Below are 22,118 nucleotides of genomic sequence, written 5' to 3'. Positions count from 1 at the left end.
TTAAAGTACAGACACTACATACTGATATACACCTGAACATCAGCAGGAGAGGACTCTTTAAAGTAGAGAATGTACATACTGATACTTTAAGTGAACATTTCTAGGTTTTCGACTGATAGAAAAGACATTTAAAGACATCACCTTGGATACTTATACACTTGGAGGGCATTTCTCACTATTAAAGATAATTAAATATGAAAATAGAGGTGTATATATAATATATCAGTGAGTATAGGTGGGTCACTTGAGTGATGACCGCCCCGGGCTGTTTCTGTAAATAAGCAACTCCATTTACATCAGCATTCCTGATCACATCTGGCTTATTGTCTGCATGGGACTAGACACCTGTTCTATTGGTGGAAACTGCTTGCTTATGCAGAAAGCGAATCGGAAACAACATGATAAAGAACATGGTAGAAGAACACTGCTTCTGATGTATAGCTGTAGGCCTGCGTCTGTAATTACCCAACATTCCTTGCCTCTTTCCAGCATGTGTTTCCTGTCACGGCGTTTCATCAATGACAAACATGGCCGGCAACACAAACAAATAAGTGTCGAGTTGGCAAATCAAGATTTATTAGAGGCATTTTCTTGTTGTTTTCTATTTGCCTACAACATTACCTGGAAGAAGGCAGGCATTACTTATATGAGGAGGAAAAAATAGTGTTTTTGTTCCTCCTGCTGGCCTGTGTGTTGACGTCTTTGCTATGCGAGGTAATGTGACATCAAACAGGCTCCTGGTAAAGTAAGGCCACGGTCTAATGTGCGTGCTTTTTCGTGTGTCTTTGAAGTGAAGTGCAGATAATGTCCCTGTTTGGACGGCTGCCAGATGAGAAGTCTCTTTCAGGGGTGAGAGTACGCATTGGGTGCTGGTGAAACCAAGGATGTAAGTGACACCCAAAGGTCCACTGTGGTTCTCTCCTCTTTTCTTCAAATGTTTTTGCATTCGCACGTGTGACTGCACTCATACCAGGGGAGCGGACTGTCAGCCTGACTTTAAGGTCGGAGAATAAAAGCAGCGCATTAGTCTCTTGTAATATATTTGTGTTCCTGCTGGCTGCAAGGGTTTAACGTATATTATATAACACATCCTGCCTTATTTGTCTAAGTGTCTTTCTTTTCCCAAATCCCCATTATAAAACACTTTAAAGTGTCTGCCCTGTATAGAAGAGTACACAAAGACAGTTAGTTCGAAGACTGCCAGCTGAGCTACTGTTCAGTGCTATCATTATTATCATGTAATAAGAATACTTGATATATTTTAGCTAAGCGTTTGCCAGAGGTTTCAAACTGTCAGAAGAATATTATGTTGGGTGAGATGTTTTTCTTAATTTGCATTCCAAGAGTAAATAGGAAATGTTGAGACTTTAAAACTTTCAATAAAATGTATCTGAGGAAGATCTTATGTTTGCAATATGAGAATAAAACCTAAATGTGACGAATAACTAGCGTATTAGCTAACTTATACATAGCGTTTATACTAAAACTGCCCTTAATTCTCACCACTTTTGTACTTATTCTTGACATACCAACTTTATTCTCAACATTTAAAGTTAATTCTCAACACTTTTTGAATGAATTCTTGCCCTATCAACATTCTAGCTGATATACCTATATACCTGTTTATACTTATATTAAGGTATATGTATACCTTTACTCTTGACATACCAATTCCTATATTTGAGTATATATACCAATATACCTTTATTTTCGACATACCTGCTTTATTCTGAACATTTAGACTTGATTTTTTTCACTTTATTCTCAACATGCCAACTTTTTGTTCACGACATTTCATCTTAATTCTCATAATTTCATTTTAAAATGCAAATAAATATAAAAATCTTGCTTAATAATTGTTATCCCTTCGCCTGGCCTTGTTATTCTTCTGCATCAAACAGACAGGTGCTACTATTGAAACATGAGTTAAAGAACGCAGTAGAGGTAGCAACCACATTTCCTGTTGAGTATAATCCAGCCCTTCCCATCACTAACTGACAGTCAGCACACGGTGCCAATCGAGTTTGATCCGGAGCAGAGGTCCTTGCATCGTAATGAAGCCTCCCCGCAGCTCACAGAATTGAATTTCTTATTAGTTATATCTTGGGGAGAATGAGTTTCTGTATAAGATACAAGGTGTATGAATGTCTGGCGCTGCAGTATATTTGATTTCTGACATTTTACTGACGAGAATACATTCCAGACGTTTCAGCAGCTGGAGTCTGGGTACATGTTGGAATACGACACACGGGTAATCCTATGATTGGTGTGTCTCGGCTTGTGTAATAATCTGAGCCGGTGTAAGAGCTCTGTGATGAAAGTGAGTCAGTGTCACGCTTGGACGCCAGGTTATCACACACCTTCCCGTCCCCACAAACACATTCAATCTCTTTCTCTCTTTCACTCCGCTGTGTAACCGCCTCTCCATCTGGGAGCGGCTTTGTTTCCCCCAGACTCAAGGTTAGTTTAGTTTGTACAAGTGGAGTCTTTGTATGGTGGCACAATGTTTCTCACTCTGTTTCATTTAATGTTTCTCTACTCTACTACGCTTGCCTTTACACAAAATCGGAGAGACAGGCACATAAAGGTATTTGCTATTCATTAGCGCTCACAAAGGGCTACACAGCCTTGCAGCTACGTGTGAAAGAAAAAAAAACTGAAGCTGATGAACAATGTAATCTAGTTCCCTCGGACGCGTCTGTTTTTCCTTTCCAAATCGATATTTTACTCCCTCAGTCCGAAGCCTGCGCGCACTTCAAAGCTGCTGAAGTGTGTATTCAAAGAAATCCAAGAAAAATATCAAGGACGATATTAACAATAACTGACTGCAAGTACGTCGCATTTTGAATGGAAGAGAAACTTGTCGTAAACAACTATTGGTCAGAATCCGAATTTCTATATTTGTCCCACAATGGGGAAATGAACCTGATTACAACAGCAGAAGAATAGTGCACATAAAGTAAGAGACTTGCATATTAAAAATAACAAAGTAGGGACACGTTATTAATAATAAAAAACACAATAGGTGAAAATAAATAACAGATAAGTACACCATTGTAAAAAAACTAAGTATATACACTCACTGGAATTTTTTTCGGACCATTCTCTCTAAACCCTAGCGATGGTTGTGCGTGAAAATCCCAGTAGATCAGCAGTTTCTGAAAAACTCAGAGCAGCCCGTCTCACACCAACAACCATGCCACGTTCAAAGTCACTCAAATCAACTTTGTTCTCCATTCTGATGCTCTGTTTGAACTTCATCAGGTCGTCTTGAACATGTCTACACGCTTAAATGCATTTAGTTGCTGCCATGTGATTGGCTGATTAGATATTTGCGTTAACGAGCAATTGAACAGGTGTACCTAATAAAGTGTCCAGTGAGTGTGTATACTGTGTGTATATATTTTTCAAGTGACCATTTCAAATGATAGAAGTAGCTGGTACTGTTTACAGATTGTAAATAAATTGAAAGAAAAGTCAAGCTTAATTTGAACGAGGGTGTATTGTACAAAGTTTTATATGGTTTAGGTTGAACTCATAATCAAATTTTAAATCCTACCCCCCTTCTTTGTCGCTGCGTTTAAACGTTTCACGGAAACTGGGACACATTAGTGCACTGCCCAGTTTAACTTGAGGTCTCTCCTTTAGTCACTGTCTCATAATCTCTGAGCCATTATGATCGCCGTGGTTACTCAGCAGCCCTCATGTGATCCAGGCTGACACTCTTTCCTCACACCTCCTCACTTTCAGTCATCTCTTCGGAGAAAGGACCGGACTTCGCTTCCTGGTTCGTGTTCTTACAAATGCAGACCGATGATTGGACGTTGGATAAACTGTCCGCTCGTTTGGTCAAGTAGAGCGTAATGGATGGAAGCACTTGTAACTTATTACTGCCTGGTGGCTGCTGTGGACCGCTCTTTAAGACCGCTGTAAGGGACTGTTCGAAGTAATGGGGGAGGTCGATCTTGTATTTCATGAGGACGTGGGAGAGAAATTCCCCCTGGAGGGAACTTTGGGATTTTAACCTTTGAACACCATTTACATGCACAGAAACTTAAATAACCCACTACAGGAAAGGGGGGGGAAACAAAAGGATAATAGGGCCCTTTTTAATGAAAATGTCTTTCCCTTTTGACTGCTGTCGTTTTTTAAAGCTTAATCTAGTTTTTTTGGGATTAATATTATAACATTACAGTACCATATAACAAAATAAAATGTTCCCTTTCTTAACGTAGTCAATGTTGCCAACAGCACAGAGGCATTCACTTGTTGCAGCCCACATGTAAAACAGTCTCCTCGCTGCCGAGTAATAATCACTTTGAGGCTTTAGTCTCGCTGCATGGAGTGTCATGTCATCCTGTTTCATCACACGCCCGTCCTCATAGGATTAGATTACTGGGCCATGTAAGACTCTGTTGAAATGAAGTTGATCCACCCTGCAGTGTGCAGTTTAGGTTTTCTCTAGCTTTTAATAAAAGGTTTGTCACAAAATGTAGACCTCATTGTTCTGCATTATGCATCCTGTGTTCTGGCATTTAAATTACGTTACACTACTTTAAAGGGAGGCTTTTTTATTCTACCAATTCTTGTTTCTTGCCCAAACTTTGACTGTGATCAGTTCAGTGGGAGATTGTGTGTTTGCGTAAGCATGTGTGCGATGACTGAAGGCGATCTATCAGACTCCACACAGCTCCCTCTGGAGCCAGAGGCGGCTTTATCCAACAGTACTGCAAGACATGTAAACACACTTTGATGTGTAAAATCGCCTTTAAGATGTGTAAAAGATTCGGCTTGGTTTCACCCCCTCTCAGATCTGAAGGATGCAATTGATCCGTTTGGAGTTAGCCTCTTGCAGCTTTTTCGGCAGTTCTCTTCCTCATTAAAAGCTCACAGAGATCCAGAGCTGCATCTTATCTGATGCAGACAGCCGCCCTGCTTACCTGACACCTGTTAGACCCTGCTGCCTGGACCCCAGTGTGATGCATTGTTCAATCAATTATCCATTTTGTGTCCAAGTTTGTCTTAGTATTTTAGACTAGCAGGTAAGAGGACTTGGGGTTCTGCGCGCTTGCTTTGTGTTTGTTTCCATAAAAGCCAATGATAGCTTGATAAAGAAGGTCATTAAAGTGTCATTAGGCAGGGCCCCTGCAGATATAACATGGCAACGGGGTTAGGAGACCCTCAGTGAAGTCCGCAGAGAGGCACCAGGCGAGACAACACTTCCCTATCATCCTTTTCCCCCCCCCCCCAACATTCAATCCCAAAGCCCCCAGTGTGCAACTAGAGATGAGGGAAAGCTTCCTCTCCTCCTCACTGCCCACACAAACCATCGATGTGATCCTCAAACAGATACCTCCTCACATGAGCCCCCTTGAAAGTTGGAAAACCCGACATCCTCCTAAATCAATAGCAGAACTAAAATATATGTTTGTTATGTTTTCTACTCACTTTCACGAGTTCAAGCCTTCCCAGTAACCCCAGCTCTCCTCAGCTAAAACAACGATGACACCTGGCATTGTGATGGAAATCCAGCCGGCACTCGGGATGACTGAAGAGCAGCAATGATAGCCCGTAGCACAGTCAATAACGGCTTGGCAGCACGGGGCCCTGAGACTCAATTTGTAAAAGTGAGCGGCTCCGAGGAGAGAGGAAGAGAAAGCTGATCGCAGCAGAAGTGCACCAGGAGCTTCTTTTTTTCTTTTTAAATGAGGAGTGCAAATGGATTTATGTAGACATGAATCATTTTGCATTTGAAGTTTCTGGCAGTTAAAGGTCATCAGCGCTTTTGTTGTTCAATACATTAAAAGCTCGGGCACTGCAGGACTTATAAAACTATCTAGGTCATGATTTATTGTATATGTGCAACACAAGGGAACAAATCATCAGTGCAAATGGAGGCACTTCAGCACTGATGAAGTATCTCAATGACACTCTTAACTGTCAGGCACTGTGGGCTGTCTCTGCTGAAGCTCTACTGCCCCCATGTGGCTCTCAGCTGCCACAGCAGCACAGTGGATACAACAAGACGTGTGTTTTATTAAGGAGAATAAACCCTTTAACATACCTTAAATATATTCACTCTGAATTAAACCATAATACTTTATCTATGCAATCTTTGTGGTTCGCAGTACCACAGCACCGGGTCTAAAACCACCTGAACTCTGTAAAGAACATCCAAAAACATTCATCGGTTTGCTTCTTGCTAATTATTTATCTATATATCACATTCCATTTACTTGTATATGGACTCTTCTTGCACTATTTCTATTTTATTTTGTACATTGCACATCTCAAAACATTCTCTTGCACTATTTTATTTTATGTATTTGTTTTATGTCCTATATATATTCATGCTGGAGGAGCCTGACCTGAAGATTTTCATTGCCATATCTACACTGTAGCTACTGTGCACATGACAATAAAGCCTTGCATCTTGAATCTTCTGTGCTAAATGAATTATCCAGTGCATATAGGAATATCAAAATAATACAACTTTTTTTTTTAAATAAAAGCTGTATAATTATAAAGCACTTATGAACACAAAGTACAAAGTGCTTCAAAGTTAGAATAAAAAATGTGAATGATAAACCACATGAAGGCCAACATTAAAAGTTACAAATAATAAACAGGAAATTATAAACAACAATAATCAAGGTGGTAGCAGATAAAAGCATGTAACAGTTTCTGCATTTCTAAAGTATTATTTTAATATATTTTTCTGAGGTGGTTGGACAAGCTTATGAACTGTTGCTCAAAATATAAATAACTACCAAACACGTTCCCAGGTTGTTTGCAACAGGCTTGATTTACTGTGCCATAGTTAATGCTGTGGCCTAAGTGTTTTTGTTTTGTTCTCCATCTAACCCTCCTTTCCTCTCCCCTCAGTGTTCATCATGGGGGCCGGTCTGCTGGTGTACCCGTTCGGCCTGAACTCCTCTCTGGTGCGGTCCTTCTGCGGGGACTCTGACATCTACTACGCCGGGGAGTGTGGGATCGGCTGGGGCTACATGCTGGCTATCGTGGGAGTCATGCTCACCGTCTTCTTGCCCTTTTTTGCCAAATACGCGCCGAAGGAGCACCTGTCCCCCACCCCGCTGCCCACGCTGTTATAGTGCATTGTCTGGTTTGAATTCCCTCTCTCTAACCCGGGCTGGATGTCACGGGGAGACACCTGCGTCCCGTTTTTGGAGGCGATTCTGTTCGAACACTGTCTTCCTGCATCTGCTCTGTGACATTTACATGGAATGTTTTACATTACAATATTACTGTGTGGGTCATCACTTTCATCAGGACCTCACAGGATTTGAGAAAAAGACTACAAACATGACAGGACTTGCTAAAATTGTGTTTTTTTCCCTTGGTTTCCTTTGTGATGTCAACATGTGTAACATTCCAAAACAGACTGGAGGCTGGCCGCTTAAAGAGAGTGGACGCATGAGATGTTGTGGCAGTGTGACTCGAATGTGTCAATAAGAGGTTTTAAAGAATTTTGGACTAATAATATTAATGGAGTTGCATCCAGTGACGATGTATTGTGCTCAAGCGTTTGGACTGTAAATATTGTCTGGATTTAAGACAACTGATGGAAGAAAAGAGAAATCTGACGGCCCGTCCACACGGCGGCGTGCGTTGAAGCTTCAACGCTTCTGCCCATTCACTTTGAATGGGGTGACGTCACGTTTCGCCGAACTGCATTGTGGGAGCGAAGCGTAGCTTCAGAAGCGTTGCTCGCTGCAAAAGTTGAGCAATGTTCAACTTTTAAAGCTTCGGCGGAAGCATCAGCCAATCCAAGCTCTAGCCAATCAAACCGCGTGCTTGTGTGTCCGGGGCGGGAGATTCATGTGATTGGTTGTTGGTCGAGTTTCAGCCCCCCCCCCCCCCGCCGGCAAGCTTCAACGCACGCCGCCGTGTGCACGAGCCGTAACGCTTTGAAGGATGTTGGCGCTGCAGACTTTTTGTGCCTTCCCGTATAGAAACCGGGGAGTGAACCAGCCGGAGTGAAAAGACGTATTCAAAGACTTTTGTCTCCAGGAAGAGGACACAGCATCAGACCTGCCGAAAGGACAAATGGATATCTCTAAAAATGTTATGTTGGAATACTGCTTTCTTTCCTTTTTCCCCAGAAATGTTTTTGTGTAGTGTAACTCGCTTGTTAAGAAACAGTTGTTTGTCTGTCTACAACACACAATACTAAACACTCTAATTCAGGAAGAAAATGATTGCAAAAGGCAGGGAGATGTAGGATCTTTGTCAAAATAAATGCATGATAAGACAGGCTTTGTTAATGGTAGAACAATTGATCTAGATTTTAAATGTGATCTGACCAACTTGTGCCTTTTAACATAACCAAGACAAGTGTTTAATACAATGATCAGGTTATCATCTTTTTCTGCTGAAAAACTGTGGATCCTGTTGTGTGGTGTGTTTCTTTTCCTATGATATGTTTCCCTCTCAGAGGTTAAGTCTTTACTTGATGCAGTATGATCTCATTAACTGGAGAAAATGTTCTGGAGGATAAAAAAAAAAAGATGATGTCCTTGGAGGTATAACGGCAGAGAAAAAAAGGAAAGCAGTGTACTTGTCTTTCATTTTGCCTTGAGACATTTCCCCCAATTATCTATAAGAGGAAAGTCACTTGAATTGCTTTAATAAAGGTTGTGACACGCAGCTACAGACTAATTCCTGGCACCCTCTCTTACATGATTTAATAATTGAGTGGCAGAGGAGGGGCGCTGTAAGAATTGAACTTTGTTATCTGTGCTGAGCTGACACATTATTCACATGTGTAAAACATAGCTTAAAGTAATTAGCTCCTCAAGTAAGCTAATGTATGTTTTTGTTGCCAATCCACTTCTCCTTTTAAGCGCTGGCACCCTTCCTGTCATATTCCAAGGACAAAATGTCTCCTTCTCCACTTCCTCTCCCTGTACACTGCCAAGTTCATCAAGCTAGACGGCTTTTTCTAGATGGTGTTAGTGTGTATTAGTGTTGAATTATGGTTTGGATTATGCTAATGAGTTCATATTTGAATATTTCCCATAATGTCCTGACATGAAAACAGTGACTGTGATTATGTTGCCATATTTGCCAGAAGGTCAGAGATGTTGGTATTGTGTTGACCTCATACTGTGCTGAAGGACCCCTCTCTGCTGATCCATTGTGTGTAAAGTCTCAGCACTGGTGAAACTGTTTTGGTAGAGTAGTATTATTGTTTTTCTCCATTGTGGTGTTTGACTGTAAATAAACTAACTGTACTTGATATCACATTATTCCTAACTGCCCCGTTTTTCAAAGATATATTTTGAGATATTACCTCTTCGTGTTTTAACTGCATTAACCTCCAGACGATGTTTGCTGTTCTGTGACTTTTCTTTTTAATAAAAAAATATTTCAGAACTTAGTAAAAGAGAAGCTTTAATTTCATTTTGGGTTAAATAAATATAAGAACATCAAAGCCAAACCTTTGCAAAGGAATTCAACTGTTAAAGTTCAGTATAACAGCACAACAGCGCCCTTCACAGCTAAAACAAACTGTAATAATACCTAAAACATTCTTTTTAAACTACTACCTCTAACTACAGTAATCTATTACTATATAACGACTCATCAAACACTAGTATCATTTTCCTGATCAGTGTCGTACTGGTTTAGATGCCACAGTAATGTTTCTCAGACCTCACTGAGTAATTTGACCAGCCCTCTCATCTCAGCGTCGCAGGCCTTCACGGCCTCCTGAGCGTTCCTGAGCTCTGAGGGCAGGCCGGGGCGGACGGACACACACATCAGGACGTCCCTGCTGCGGTCATAGTTCCCCACACAGCGATGCACCTGACCTCGGATCAGACGGGGCAGTTCCTGCTCCTGTTGGAACAGAAGTGCAACAATAAATTAAGTCAAGTTAAATTCCAGAGTTTCTTTGTTAGTATTCCCAAAAAGCCAGAGGTCTGTGGCTCCTGGTGTTATGTGGCCCTGGAAACCCTTTTAGGGGAAGAAGAAGAACGGCAATATGCAGGGGTTGATGCATAACAAAAACGGTGCCATTTAGCAACAAAAATATGATTTATGAGGACATTTCACCCCAGAAATCCTAACCTATTAAACTTGACACCTCACTTCACAGGTAAAACTAGGGGGAGCTAAACAGAAATCGACCATCACGAATCAAACAAAATGATCAACAATACATTAATGCAAGATTTATCCGATACAAATAACACTGGACCATTGGGGAACAATGTCATGTGAAAAGGAAGAAGAGCAACATAGTTCCTGAATCAGAATCCAAATTATTCAGTAAATCCTCCAGATTGTTCTACTAAGATGTGAAAGCCTCTAAATCTAACCAAGGATTTCATTTTCATTTTTTCATTTAAATCTTTATTTCGAACAGATAAGAAAATAAAAAAATTAATTTAAAAAAAGTGAAAAACAGAATACCGTATTGTTAGAATACAGTATTTCTCAATATTCATAATAATATTTATATATTAAACAAAAAATAGTCATATTTATATATTCAACAAAAATGTTCATATTCATAATAATAAATCATATGTGTCCGAAAGGGAGCAGGACGAAGCAAATGCTTATTAATTCCCACCTCTTACGGCCCGTCCACACGGCAGCGTGCGTTGCTTCAACGGAGACGCTTCCCATTCACTTTGAATGGGGTGACGTCACGCTTTGCCGAACTGCATTGTGGTTCCGTTGTGTCGCTTTGCCTCCGTTGCTCGCTTCGAAAGTTGAGAAAAGTTCAACTTTTCAAGCTTCGACGGAAGCGTCAGCCAATCAAATCATATGCTAGTACAAGCTCTAGCCAATCAAACCGCGTGCTTGTGTGTCCGGGGCGGGAGATGAATGTGATTGGTTGTTGGTCGCGCGCCAGACACGCCCACCGGCAAGCTTCAACGCACGCTGCCGTGTGGACGTACTGTTACTTACTGCTGATCAATGATTATCCTTTAAATCATTTCTGCAAGATATTCCTACTTACATATTTACATTTACAATCATTTCTCATCTTCAATCACCTTTCTTCATTCTCATAGTTTACCAAAAAGGTGTTTCTGTACATCCTTTTAAACTGAATTATATTTGTGCTTTTGAAGATAAGGATGATAGTTTTCATACATACTAATAGGTTAAATGTACAATATATAAACAGAATAACAAAATGCAGCATAATCATCACTATAAACGTGGATAACACCAAGTCATCTTTTCCAAAAAAGTCATACTATAGTGTCTAATGCTGAGTGGACTCAGTGCAAAGGGACTTAGTCTTCTGAAAAACTCAAATGAATTCACTGCTTAAGGGAACTCACAGTTTCGTAGAAGACACACTGCACCACCGCCTTCCCGTCTCTCATGAGGAAGTTCTTGGCTCCGTGGCGACCCAGTGTGACCGCAGAGTCGAGAGTAGCTGAGGGAGGAGAGCACAGCCTGTCAGATGAAATGTGTTTAGAGATACTTAATAGTCACATCAGATACAACTGCCCATTCTGATTCAACTGACCAAATATCTCAAATAAGTACGGGACTTTGTCTTTAAACTGGCTCCAGTGTCTCATGCCATTAATGACTGAAGTCAGGATCCTCAGTGAGTTCTCGAAGGCCGGCTTCTGTGCAAATTTGTCCTGCTGAGCACAAAATCAAATGCTGCAGTGATCAGGACAATATTATGGAACATAACTGGCACATTTTAAGTTATTTAAAATGATCAGTTATACACTTTGCAGATATTTGTTCTACCTGGTTGTGAGTTTGTCGTGCAGCCTGAGATTTAATTGTGCTGCTGTTTCCCTCAAAGGGAAGTCTCTGCGGGCCGAAGCTGTTGGTAAAGTTCCAGGATTTGTTTTGTGGCTGCGCTGCAAGGGGAGCAGAGGGCCTGCTGGGGGGGGGGACAGGAGCAGGCAGAGGTCTGGGCTGCTTGGGATACTGATTGTTGAGAGTGAGCTGTCTGTAGGATGACTGCTGAGCCATCGGAGAGAACCCAGAATGGGGTGTTGGCTTCATTGGTGCACTCTCGCTGAAGTGGGGATCTTTAAATTTGCTCTGTGTGGAGTTAACACCAGGGCTGAACTCCCTCGGTCTCCCTGGGTTGCTGGGCTGTCCCATCTGAGAGCTGGAAATGTGAATACATAAATAAATGTTGACTTATCGGGATAGAAAAAAGAAAAAAAAACACACCAAACACCAGTCACAATCAACGTTTGAAATGGCAACATTTTAGTTAATTCATCTGTGGTTTTAAACATTTTCCATGCTAGCCAGGTACATTATTATTGGTTGTGAGCAAATCAATTTACAGTCATATTGCGGCTCATAGTGACAGCTTATGTATTGCTTGTGTCAGTAGTGGTGGTCACCATATTTATGTCCCATGCTAAACTGTATCTCATGTGTCTGAATGGTTAACTGATTACACTAACGGTCACCAAATTAAAAAAAAAGGTACCTTGTGCCTCCAACTTTGTATGGATGAGGTATGGGTTTATGGGCTCTGATTGGAGGAGAAGGGCCCGGAGCAGGTCTGTTGCTGACGTACTGCGGGGGTGGAGCAGATTGTGGGACGTCCTGCCTTTTCCACTGGGGGCTTTGTGCAGCACTAGAGGCCGGAACTGAGGCCTGGTAACATCCAAATGTACCTGAGGGAAAAAATACATTCTCAGAAGGAAATCTTATAGCATCCTCTGCCACCTGCAGCTCTGAATCTTAATTAATGGGGAGATGTTTTACAATATTGTCCTATATTTAACATAAAATGGACTTAATGGTGTGATTCAGCAGTAGATGGGGATTTTGAGCAGTCAGGCATTAAACAACACACAAAGGCAATAATTGCTTTTTTTAATGTATTTTTCTTTGGATATACTGCCACCTGGTGAGTGACTGAAATACAGTGCAAGCTTAAAGAGCTGAATGCTTCACCTGAAGAGCTGTGAGGTGCAGCTGAGCTGCTGCTTGCATTGTATTCACTGTGGGAGAAGAATTCATTCTCAGAGGGAGCAGAGGTCAGAGGAACTCTGCTTCTCTTCTTCTGGTTGAACAGCGGCACAGACATGCAGCCTGATGGGCACAGCAGAGGAAACATATCAGCATATCAGACTGACTGCAATGTTAATATTTATAATATTAGGATTAAAACCAATCAACATTTCCTTATATATAACAATAAGTGTACTTATCATCTAGACTCAATATTTTGTATTGAGTTATTTTTATTCAGTGTTGGAAGAAATACTCAGATCCTTTACTTGAGTAAAAGTACAAATAATATGGTCTTAAAGTACTCAATTATATGAAAAAGTCCTGATTTCAAAATGTTACTTAAGTAAAAGTACAAAAGTACTAGCATCAAAATATACTTCACGTGAAAAAAAAAAAGGACTCAGAATAAAATAAAGTACAGAAGTATAATCAGCTAAGTTTACTTCAAGTATAAAAAGTAAAGTACTTGTTGCACAGTTGATATTTTCACATTATTATATTATTAAGTGTATTATATAATGCTGTTTTTATACATGTAAGAGCCTTCAGTATTTTAGTTTGTCAATGTGGAACAAAGGAAGATACATGAAATACTGCATTATACTATATCAGCATATCCTGTGTTTATTATGTAAAAAGTAACTGTGAGTGTTAAAATTGTAGTGGAGGAAAAAGTACAACATTTGCCTCTGAAATGTATTGTAGAATAAAGTAGCATTAAATGGAAACATTCAAGTAAAGTACAAATATGTCAAACGAGTACTTAAGTACAACGTACTAAATGTACTTAGTTACTTTACACCACTCTTTGTATTTACGTTATATCACAGGACAATATTAAATGGAGATGAATAGTGAGGGGTTGTAAAGTATCTATTTAACTAACTTGCTGTTTGCCTGGGTGGCTGGTTCTCCTGTCTCCTCATTGTGGTGGCTGGAGAAAAATAGCTCATCCAGTTAACCTGAGATGGGGGTATTACCTGACGGTACACGAGGGTTTTTTACTCTATAATACCTGTATATATAAAGTATAATACAATAAAACTGATGTCCTGGTTTATGTTGGTCCCCCACTTGGTTCTTCACAAGTTAACAGGTGCTGGGTTAACTCAGTTGGAAAGACTTGACGAGTTAAGCCAGTTTATATTCGGTTGCTTTGTCAGTTTAGCAACAACTGTACAGCTTTTTAGCTAGCTTAGCTTTATGATAGTTAGCTGACACGCTAATGTTAGCTTATTCTCTAAACAACTCGTCTAGTAGCCTAGCATACAACTAAAGTTTTAACTGTCTTTCAATTTTACATCCCCAAATTATTTAGTAAATCCATTAATAAATATTTGTTGGCAAAATAAGAAAAGTTGCTACCTCATCGACAAAGTTCAGCACCCTGGAAAAACGACCCGCGCCAAAACAGGTGTTGCCTTCACGTTCCACAAGAAAAGTTGGATCTCCTCTTTATAAATCGAAGAGCATTTGAATTTTGGTTGAAAATATGGACAACATTACTTTTATGTAACGTATAGTGCCAATATTTGGTGCATTTTTGGAATTTGGAAACACACAACTTTCCAGGCACATTTGACTAATTTTACTGTATGCCGTGTATGATTCTATGAATCAGCCCCATCATTTGTTTGAGATAGTTGAAAAAAAAAAGAAAAGTTGGGAGTTTTTTTTTTTTATGAATGAGTAGGTGGTATCTTGTCAGTAAGCAGAATTAGATACCACTTACATTAAATACAGATATTTAATGTACATAGTATGGAACCAGGATGCTGTTGTTTAGAAGAATTTATGGCTTGGACTACCTATAGGTAGAAATTATTTAATTGTATTGGCCAATCTATAGACTGGCATGTATAGTCTGTAATCTCTTCCTCTTGCTTGCCAGGAGCAAAACAGTAAGGCAAGGCAAGCCAAGTTTATTTATATAGCACCTTTCAACACAAGGCAATTCAAAGTGCTTTACAAAAAATGAAAGACATTAAGAAAATGGCATTTAAAATCAGTCATTAAAAAGCAAAGATAATAAAATAAACATTAAAAGAAAAAATACATGGATAAAAGTTACAGTGCAGGTTAAGATATGAATAGTTCAATTAAAAGCAGCGACAAAAAGAAAAGTCTTTAGCCTGGATTTAAAACTAGTGAGAGTTGCAGTGGACCTGCAGTTTTCTGGGAGTTTGTTCCAGATATTTGGAGCATAAGAACTAAATGCTGCTTCTCCATGTTTAGTTCTCACTCTGGGGACAGAAAGCTGACCAGTCCCCGAAGACCTGAGAGATCTGGATGGTTCATAATTTAGCAGTAGGTCAGAAATGTATTTTGGGCCTAAACCATTCAAAGCTTTATAAACCAGCAGCAGTATTTGGAAATCAATTCTTTGACACACAGGAAGCCAGTGTAAAGACTTCAGAACAGGAGTGATGTGATCCACTTTCTTAGTGTTAGTGAGGACTCGAGCAGCGGCGTTCTGAATTAGCTGCTGCTTTCTAATAGATCTTTTAGTGAGACCTGTAAAGACACCAGTAGTCCAGTCTACTGAAGATAAAAGCATGGACAAGTTGTATACAGTATACACATAACACACAGCCAGCTGGTTGTTTTACCTGTTCTGTCTGAATGAATTAAAATACATATATGATTTCAATACTTACTCCTAAATTCCCAGTGTGGGTGAAGAATTATAAAAATCGTCAAATGTAAAATCGTTATCTTTATAGTCAGCACCCTTTTCATTTTTTGTCAGAATTTGCAGGGTGCACAAAACCATGAGTCCTTCACACAAACCATCAGCATTAGAAAAGCTTGTTTCCCTTATTTCAAAATAAATCTGTCAGCACAGTTTAATTAAGTTTATGGGCACTTCACAAACAAATATAGCGGACCAATTGTCTATCTTAAAAAGCATCTCAACTAGAGACTCACCTCTTTGCTGTCTACAGTACATGTGTTGACTAATAATCTATAGAGGTCAATTTATTAAAGAGGTCATCAAACCATTTAGTAGAGGAACAAACCCCCCAAAAAGGCTTTAGTTATCGAGATACCCCTACCCGAGGTAGAACAAAGCACAACCATGTTTTTCATTACTTTAATATGTCTAGTTTATGAAACGGATGGTTGTATACAAATATTTTACTGCAAAATGATTTTCTTTGGTTAATGTTTGGAACTTTCCCATAACCGAAAATAGTGAAAATGTGGGCTCCTCTGAAGGGGGCCGTGTTGGCCGTATCCCTGGAAATAATGATCAGGATGTCACCAAATTTGGCCTAGATGTTCACAGAGAGGCAAGGCATACAACAAAGCAAAGATTATATCAATACTTTTACCATCTTTGTAATATTAACACTTAAACACACATAAATCATAGGCGGAAAGGGAATAGGACATTTAAAATGCAAAAGGTATGTTTTTCTGTCATTTTTAAACTAAAGAGTCCAATCACCCAAAAATGTCATTTATATGTACCAGAGACTCTTATCTTTTCATAAAAATAGTTTTTTTGACTATTCACTTCACCCTCTGCTGTCACCAGCCTCTAACAGCTAACCAGTGCAGCCAAAATGGCTGTCAGAATGGGGCCCTGTGGGTGTACCTGTGTGAAGGGAAGGACACAAAGCATAGATTAAGAGATCAAAAAATATGTACCTACATATTATATATAATAATGTTTTTTATTATAATCATTATTATATATCTGCTTTATATCAAACTTTTCTATTCCAAACACAGTTTTTGTTTGTATTTTACATAATCTTTGAATAACACAGTTGATACTGTAGATACATGTGATCCCATGAGCTAACAGGTTTCTTGGCATAATATTTTCACATGATTTAAAGGGGACCTATCATGCAAAATGTACTTTTTTATGTCTTTTATACATAAATATGTGTCCCCGGTGTGTCAAGGAACTCACAAAGTGTCAGAAAACAAAACCCTCTCTCTTTTCCTCCGTACCCAAATCTCTCAAAACGGGGGAACAACGGAGCTGATCAGTGATATGAAGATGACATATAGCCTTCTATTTATTATTCCAATTTTCCTTAAATGTTGCATAAGATGCCAAAATAAAATGATATTCTTCACAATATTCAGGATTCCTGATGACACATCAGGAATCAAATAGGAATTTCCCCCAATGTGATACCAAAAGTTCCTCAATGCATCCACAGCTCTTCATTTCAGTATCTTTGAGGGCCTCCTTCACATGTCCAACAGGCAGCTTGACAAATTATTTTCACATGATTTAACAAGAAAAATCAAAGATTAATAATGATTAAATAATCAATGAATTATAACGTTATAAAAAGTATATTTATACACTGGGGCCCTACTGGGGCCCTACTGCTAAAAAAAATTAAAGGAACACTTTGAAAACACATCAGATCTCAATGGGAAAATAAATTATGCTGGATATCAGCATTGGGTAATGTGTTAGGAACAAAAGAATGCCACATCATTTGATGGAACTTAAAATGATCAACCTATAGGGCTGAATTCAATGACATCCCGTAAATCAAAGTGGAAAAATTATGCGGCAGGCTAGTCCATTTTGCTGACATTTCATTACAGCAACTCAAAATGGTACTCAGTGCTGTGTATTACCCCCACCATGCTCCTATGAGACGACAGATGGTGTCGTGGGGTATCGCCTCCCAGTTCTGGACCAGGGCATCACTGAGCTCCTGGACAGTCTGAGGTGCAACCTGGCAGGCATCGGATGAACCGAAACATAATGTCCCAGAGGTGTTCTATTGGAATTAGGTCAGGCGAGCGTGGGGTACAGTCAATGGTATCAATTCCTTCATCCTGCTGGAACTGCCTGCATACTCTCGCAACATAAGGCCGTGCATTGTAGTGCACCAGGAGGAACCCAGGACTCACTGCACCAGCGTAGGGTCTGACAATGGGTCCAAGGATTTCATCTCGATACCTAATGGCAGTCAGGGTGCCATTTTCTAGCCTGTAGATGCCTGTGCGTCCCTCCATGGATATGCCTCCCCAGACCATCACTAAACTACCAGCAAAGCGGTCATATTAAACAATGGTACAGGCCATTAACACCAGTGGCCTGCTGGAGGTCATTTTGTAGGGCTCTTGCAGTGCTCATCCTGTTCCTCCTGCCACAGAGGAGCAAATACCAGTCTTGCTGATGTTGAGGACCTTCTACGGCCCTGTCCAGCTCTCCTAGAGTACCTGCCTGTCTCCTGGAATCTCTTCCATGCGCTTGAGACTGTGCTGGGAGACACAGCAAACCTTAGGGCAATGTCACGTATTTATGTGCCATCCTGGAGGAGTAAGACTGCCTTTGTAACCTCTGAAGGGTCCAGGTACTGCCTTATGCTAGCAGTAGTGACACTGACCCTAGCCAAATGCAAAACTAGTGAGAAACAGTCAGAAAAGAAGAGGAGGTAAACTATTTCAGTGGCCTCCACCTGGAAAACCATTCCTGTTTTGGGGGTCGTCTCATTGTTGCCCCTCTTGTGCACCGGTTGTTAATTTCATTAACACCAAAGCAGCTTCAACTGATTAACAACCCCATCTTCTACTTAACTGATCAGAACAATGTCCCAGAAGTATACCATTTACTTAATGCTTTTCTCTGATTAAAAAGTGTTCCTTTAATTCTTTTGAGCAGTGTATTTGTATATGCTTGATATAGCCAATTGTTTTTATTCCAATCAAATCAGTCATATAAAGATGACAGTTAGCCTTATTCCAACTTTCAAGATTAACCTAGGTTCTCCAGAGAATACAATGAATAGAGTGATATTCTTCAGACTTTCCCTTGTCCTTCATCATGACACATCATGACACATACAAACAGTATTTTATTTGATCATTTCAGCCAGTTGTATATTTTCAACTCTAATTGTTAGAAAGGTCATAGCACATAATGTTTGACCTTATGCATACATACGTACTTATGCATTCTCTATTGGCCCTTCCCACATCCATAGCTATTCTGCTACCTTTACGGGCACTCCTCACATGACCAGAGAAAGTCTTTGCTAAAGTTAAAGCACAAACTGATTCCTACAAACAGTCATTTGGAAATCCATGTGCATAATCCAGAGAGCTTGTAGATGTTCTAAGGGACAATACAGGGACAAGGAGTCTGACAGCACAGCTCCATCAACAGAAACATGTGGTCTGGACTAAGAACCATCTCTCCCAAATTAACCTTCTATGCACGGTTTGAAATCAACAATGGCTTAGGATGCACCAAAGGCCAAGGAAAACCTGCCTACTTATACTATCCAGAGCAGATGTGTTCAGATGTTTCAAAAGGATTATTCTACACAAGGCACCTGGACCTGATGGCATCACTGACCGAGGTGTGTGCAGAACATCTGGCAGCTTCAGTCTGTAGTCCCCACATGTTTCAAGAAGTCCACCACTCTCTGCCTGAATGACCACTGCTCAGAAGCACTCACCTCCACCATTATGTAGTGCTTTAGTTGGTTGATCAAACTTCTATTACCTCCACCCTCACTGACCTATACATTTCGGTGTGTTAAGTCGCCCTGCCTGCTACCACATTGACCAAAGCCCTCCAAGCTTGCCATCAGGCTCAGAGACCTTGCACACACCTCCCTCTGTGATTGGACCCTGACAGGCCACATCCTCCACCTTAACCCTCAACACCGGAGCCCCTCAGGGCTGCCTGCTCAGCCCTCTCCTTCACACACGACTGCGTGGCCACACACAGCTCCAACACATTGACAAGTTTGCTGATGACAAGATGTCATCCACTGGGGCACCAATGGCAATGAGACGGCCAACAGAGAGGAGATCAGAGGCTTGACATCTTGGTGCCGTGACAACAACCTTCATCTCAACGTCAGCAAAACCAAGGAGCTTGATTGAGGACAGTGAGCTACAAGGAAAAAGGATGCTCCAACATCAACCTCAATGGGACTACAAGGGAGAGATAAAACAGCTTCAGGTCCCTCTGGGTCTCATCAGCAACAACGATGAGACTAACTACAGTTGTGATTGTAGTAATGTGTTTTTATGATTGTAGTATTTATTACATGTACAGCACTTTGGCCCGACCAAAAATCGCTTTTAAATGTGCTTTATAAATAAACTTTGATTTGATTTGATTTGATACAGGAAGGAAGTGAACCAGCTGGCCCTGTGGTGCCAAAACAACAACCTCTTCCTCAACCTGGAGAAAACAAAGGAGATAGTTGTTGACTTCAGGAGAACCCACCGTCGACCCCCTCTCCCCCTGACCATCAACGGCGCTGCTGTGACGCAGGTGACCAGCACCAAATTCCTTGGGGTGACCATCACTGATGACCTCACCTGGAAAAACAACACCACCGCACTAGCGAGGAAAGCCCAGCAGCGCCTGTACTTCATCCGGAAGCTCAAGCGAGCCGGAGCATCACCCCCCATCATGCTGTCCTTCTACCGAGGCGCCACCGAGAGCATCCTCAGCAGCTGTATCACGCTGTGGTTCGGAAGCTGCACCGCCGCCGACCGCAAGAGCCTGCAGCGCATAGTGAACTCTGCCCAGAGGATCATCGGTGCCTCACTCCTCTCACTACAGGACATATACAACACCCGCCTCACCCGCAAAGCACTCAGCATTGTGGGTGACTCCACCCACCCCTCCAACAGCCTCTTCAGCCTCCTGCCTTCAGGAAGAAGGTTCCGCAGCCTCAGCTCGGGCACCACCAGGCTGGGCAACACCTTCCTCCACCAGGCGGTCAGGATGCTGAACTCTCTCCCCTCCCTCCCTCCCTCTCTCCCCCTCTCTGACATCTCTCCCCTGAACTCTCCACCCTGCCTCCGACCTTTCTCCCCTGCCCCCCCCCCCCCCCCCCCCCCCCACACACACACACACACACACACACACACACACACACACACACACACACACACACACACACACACACACACACACACACACACCACACACACAACCAACCAACCTCCCTCATCCAGCACCAGTCACTTTTCTGCCCATCTCTGCTGCTACTGCACTGAAACTGTACTTTGAACACTTAAACACTTAAATATATTATTAACATTTTAAACTGTATACCCCGGTTATCTAGGCCCTTTGTTTTGTTTAATCTATACCATGTTTATCTAGGCCCTTTTTGTTTTTTTGTTTGATATGTCACACTGTAGGACTGCGGGAAACGATATTTCGAGATTTCTGGATGTACAACATGTAGAATTCTTGACAATAAAGCTGACTTTGACTTTGACTTTTGACTTTGACTTTAGTCAGGACCTGACCTTGTCTCCCCACACAGACACGATTAACGTCAGCAAGACCAAGGCTCCTGTTCCTCTGCAGGGTGAGAATGTTCAACAGTTGTTGTACATACTACAATCCAAACAATCCAAAATGCTGATAAAAAGGCGATCAAGAGAAGAAAAACCTCCGACACCAGACACACAATCACACAATCTTGCAGCTTTTAATTTGAATTGCATGATGTGCCGCAAAGAAGAATAGCTGTGGATGTGGATAGGGGCCCATCGAGCCTGCATTTGTACAAGGTAAAGAGATGTTGTAGTGCTACGACCCTTAGATAGAAAAAAAGTGGCTACACTTGCTGAATTGTACAAATAGCATACTGTTAAATGTTGAGTTATCATTATTAAGGACTAGGTTCATCTTAAAAGTAGGAATTAGGCTAAATGTCATCCTTATATGACTGATTTGAATGGAATAACAACAATTGGTTATATCAAGTAAATACAGAGGGCCTCAGTGTATACATATACCCTCTATAATTACTTATTCATTGATGATTCTATTAATTATTAATCTTTAATTTTTCTAGTTAAAATGATGTGTAAGTTGGCTGTGCTTGTCTTTAACCTTGGACAAGTGAGGAAAGACTCAAAGATACTAAAATGAAGAGCTGTGGATGCCTTGAGAGGACCATAGAGGATGCTTCTGCACAGGGTCCAAATGTTGTGCTATGCTCCTGCTAATATTTATGGGAACAATATGTTACTGGGTTTATGCAATAACATAAACTGGTTATGTTTAAGGAAAGATTGCGTTTTGGGTTCAAAAATGTTTTTGATATAGGTGTACAGTATATGGGAGGATAACATGATGTAGTAATGTACTAACAAGACAA

The 22,118-nt window shown here is 40.8% G+C and overlaps 2 protein-coding genes across 5 annotated transcripts in view; one reads left to right on the top strand and one right to left on the bottom strand.

Moving 5' to 3' along the window:
* LOC117469698 (transmembrane protein 211) overlaps nucleotides 1–7,763 on the top strand; it is a 100,939-nt gene extending 93,176 nt beyond the window's left edge. The window contains exon 3 of the mRNA XM_034114175.1: nucleotides 6,886–7,763. Within this exon, the coding sequence (XP_033970066.1) occupies nucleotides 6,886–7,112 (227 nt within the window). The 3' untranslated portion in view covers nucleotides 7,113–7,763. The remainder of the gene's footprint in view (nucleotides 1–6,885) is intronic.
* Nucleotides 7,764–9,431: 1,668 nt separating this feature from the next.
* Nucleotides 9,432–14,435, bottom strand: LOC117499639 (spermatogenesis-associated protein 22). 4 transcript variants are annotated; one of them, XM_034152185.1, is made up of 8 exons: nucleotides 14,356–14,395; nucleotides 13,877–13,924; nucleotides 12,931–13,068; nucleotides 12,458–12,647; nucleotides 11,752–12,124; nucleotides 11,516–11,639; nucleotides 11,325–11,422; nucleotides 9,432–9,861 (listed from the first exon to the last, which is right to left on the bottom strand). In XM_034152185.1, the coding sequence occupies exons 2-8, from the start codon at nucleotides 13,914–13,916 to the stop codon at nucleotides 9,670–9,672; spliced, it is 1,155 nt and encodes a 384-aa protein (XP_034008076.1). In that variant the 5' UTR covers nucleotides 13,917–13,924; nucleotides 14,356–14,395; the 3' UTR covers nucleotides 9,432–9,669. The 4 variants fall into 4 exon arrangements, with proteins under 4 accessions (XP_034008076.1, XP_034008059.1, XP_034008068.1 ...); XM_034152168.1 differs by having other exon boundaries at nucleotides 13,877–13,970; nucleotides 14,356–14,381; XM_034152177.1 differs by having other exon boundaries at nucleotides 11,516–11,636; nucleotides 13,877–13,970; nucleotides 14,356–14,381.
* Nucleotides 14,436–22,118: the final 7,683 nt, after the last annotated feature.

Source organism: Trematomus bernacchii, unplaced genomic scaffold, assembly GCF_902827165.1.
Source record: "Trematomus bernacchii unplaced genomic scaffold, fTreBer1.1, whole genome shotgun sequence".
Classification (NCBI taxonomy): Eukaryota; Metazoa; Chordata; class Actinopteri; order Perciformes; family Nototheniidae; genus Trematomus; species Trematomus bernacchii.
The sequence above is the reverse complement of the archived record's forward strand: the minus strand, read 5'-3'. Positions and strand labels throughout refer to the sequence as shown.

Excerpts from the sequence above, each read along its gene's own strand:
- LOC117499639 (XM_034152168.1), bottom strand. The coding sequence starts at position 13,943 with ATGAGCTATTTTTCTCCAGCCACCACAATGAGGAGACAGGAGAACCAG. Across the intron at positions 13,069-13,876 it reads GCCACCCAGGCAAACAGCAA|GCTGCATGTCTGTGCCGCTG; the intron begins GTTAGTTAAATA and ends TGTGCCCATCAG. Across the intron at positions 12,125-12,457 it reads TACAAAGTTGGAGGCACAAG|CTCTCAGATGGGACAGCCCA; the intron begins GTACCTTTTTTT and ends TCACATTTCCAG.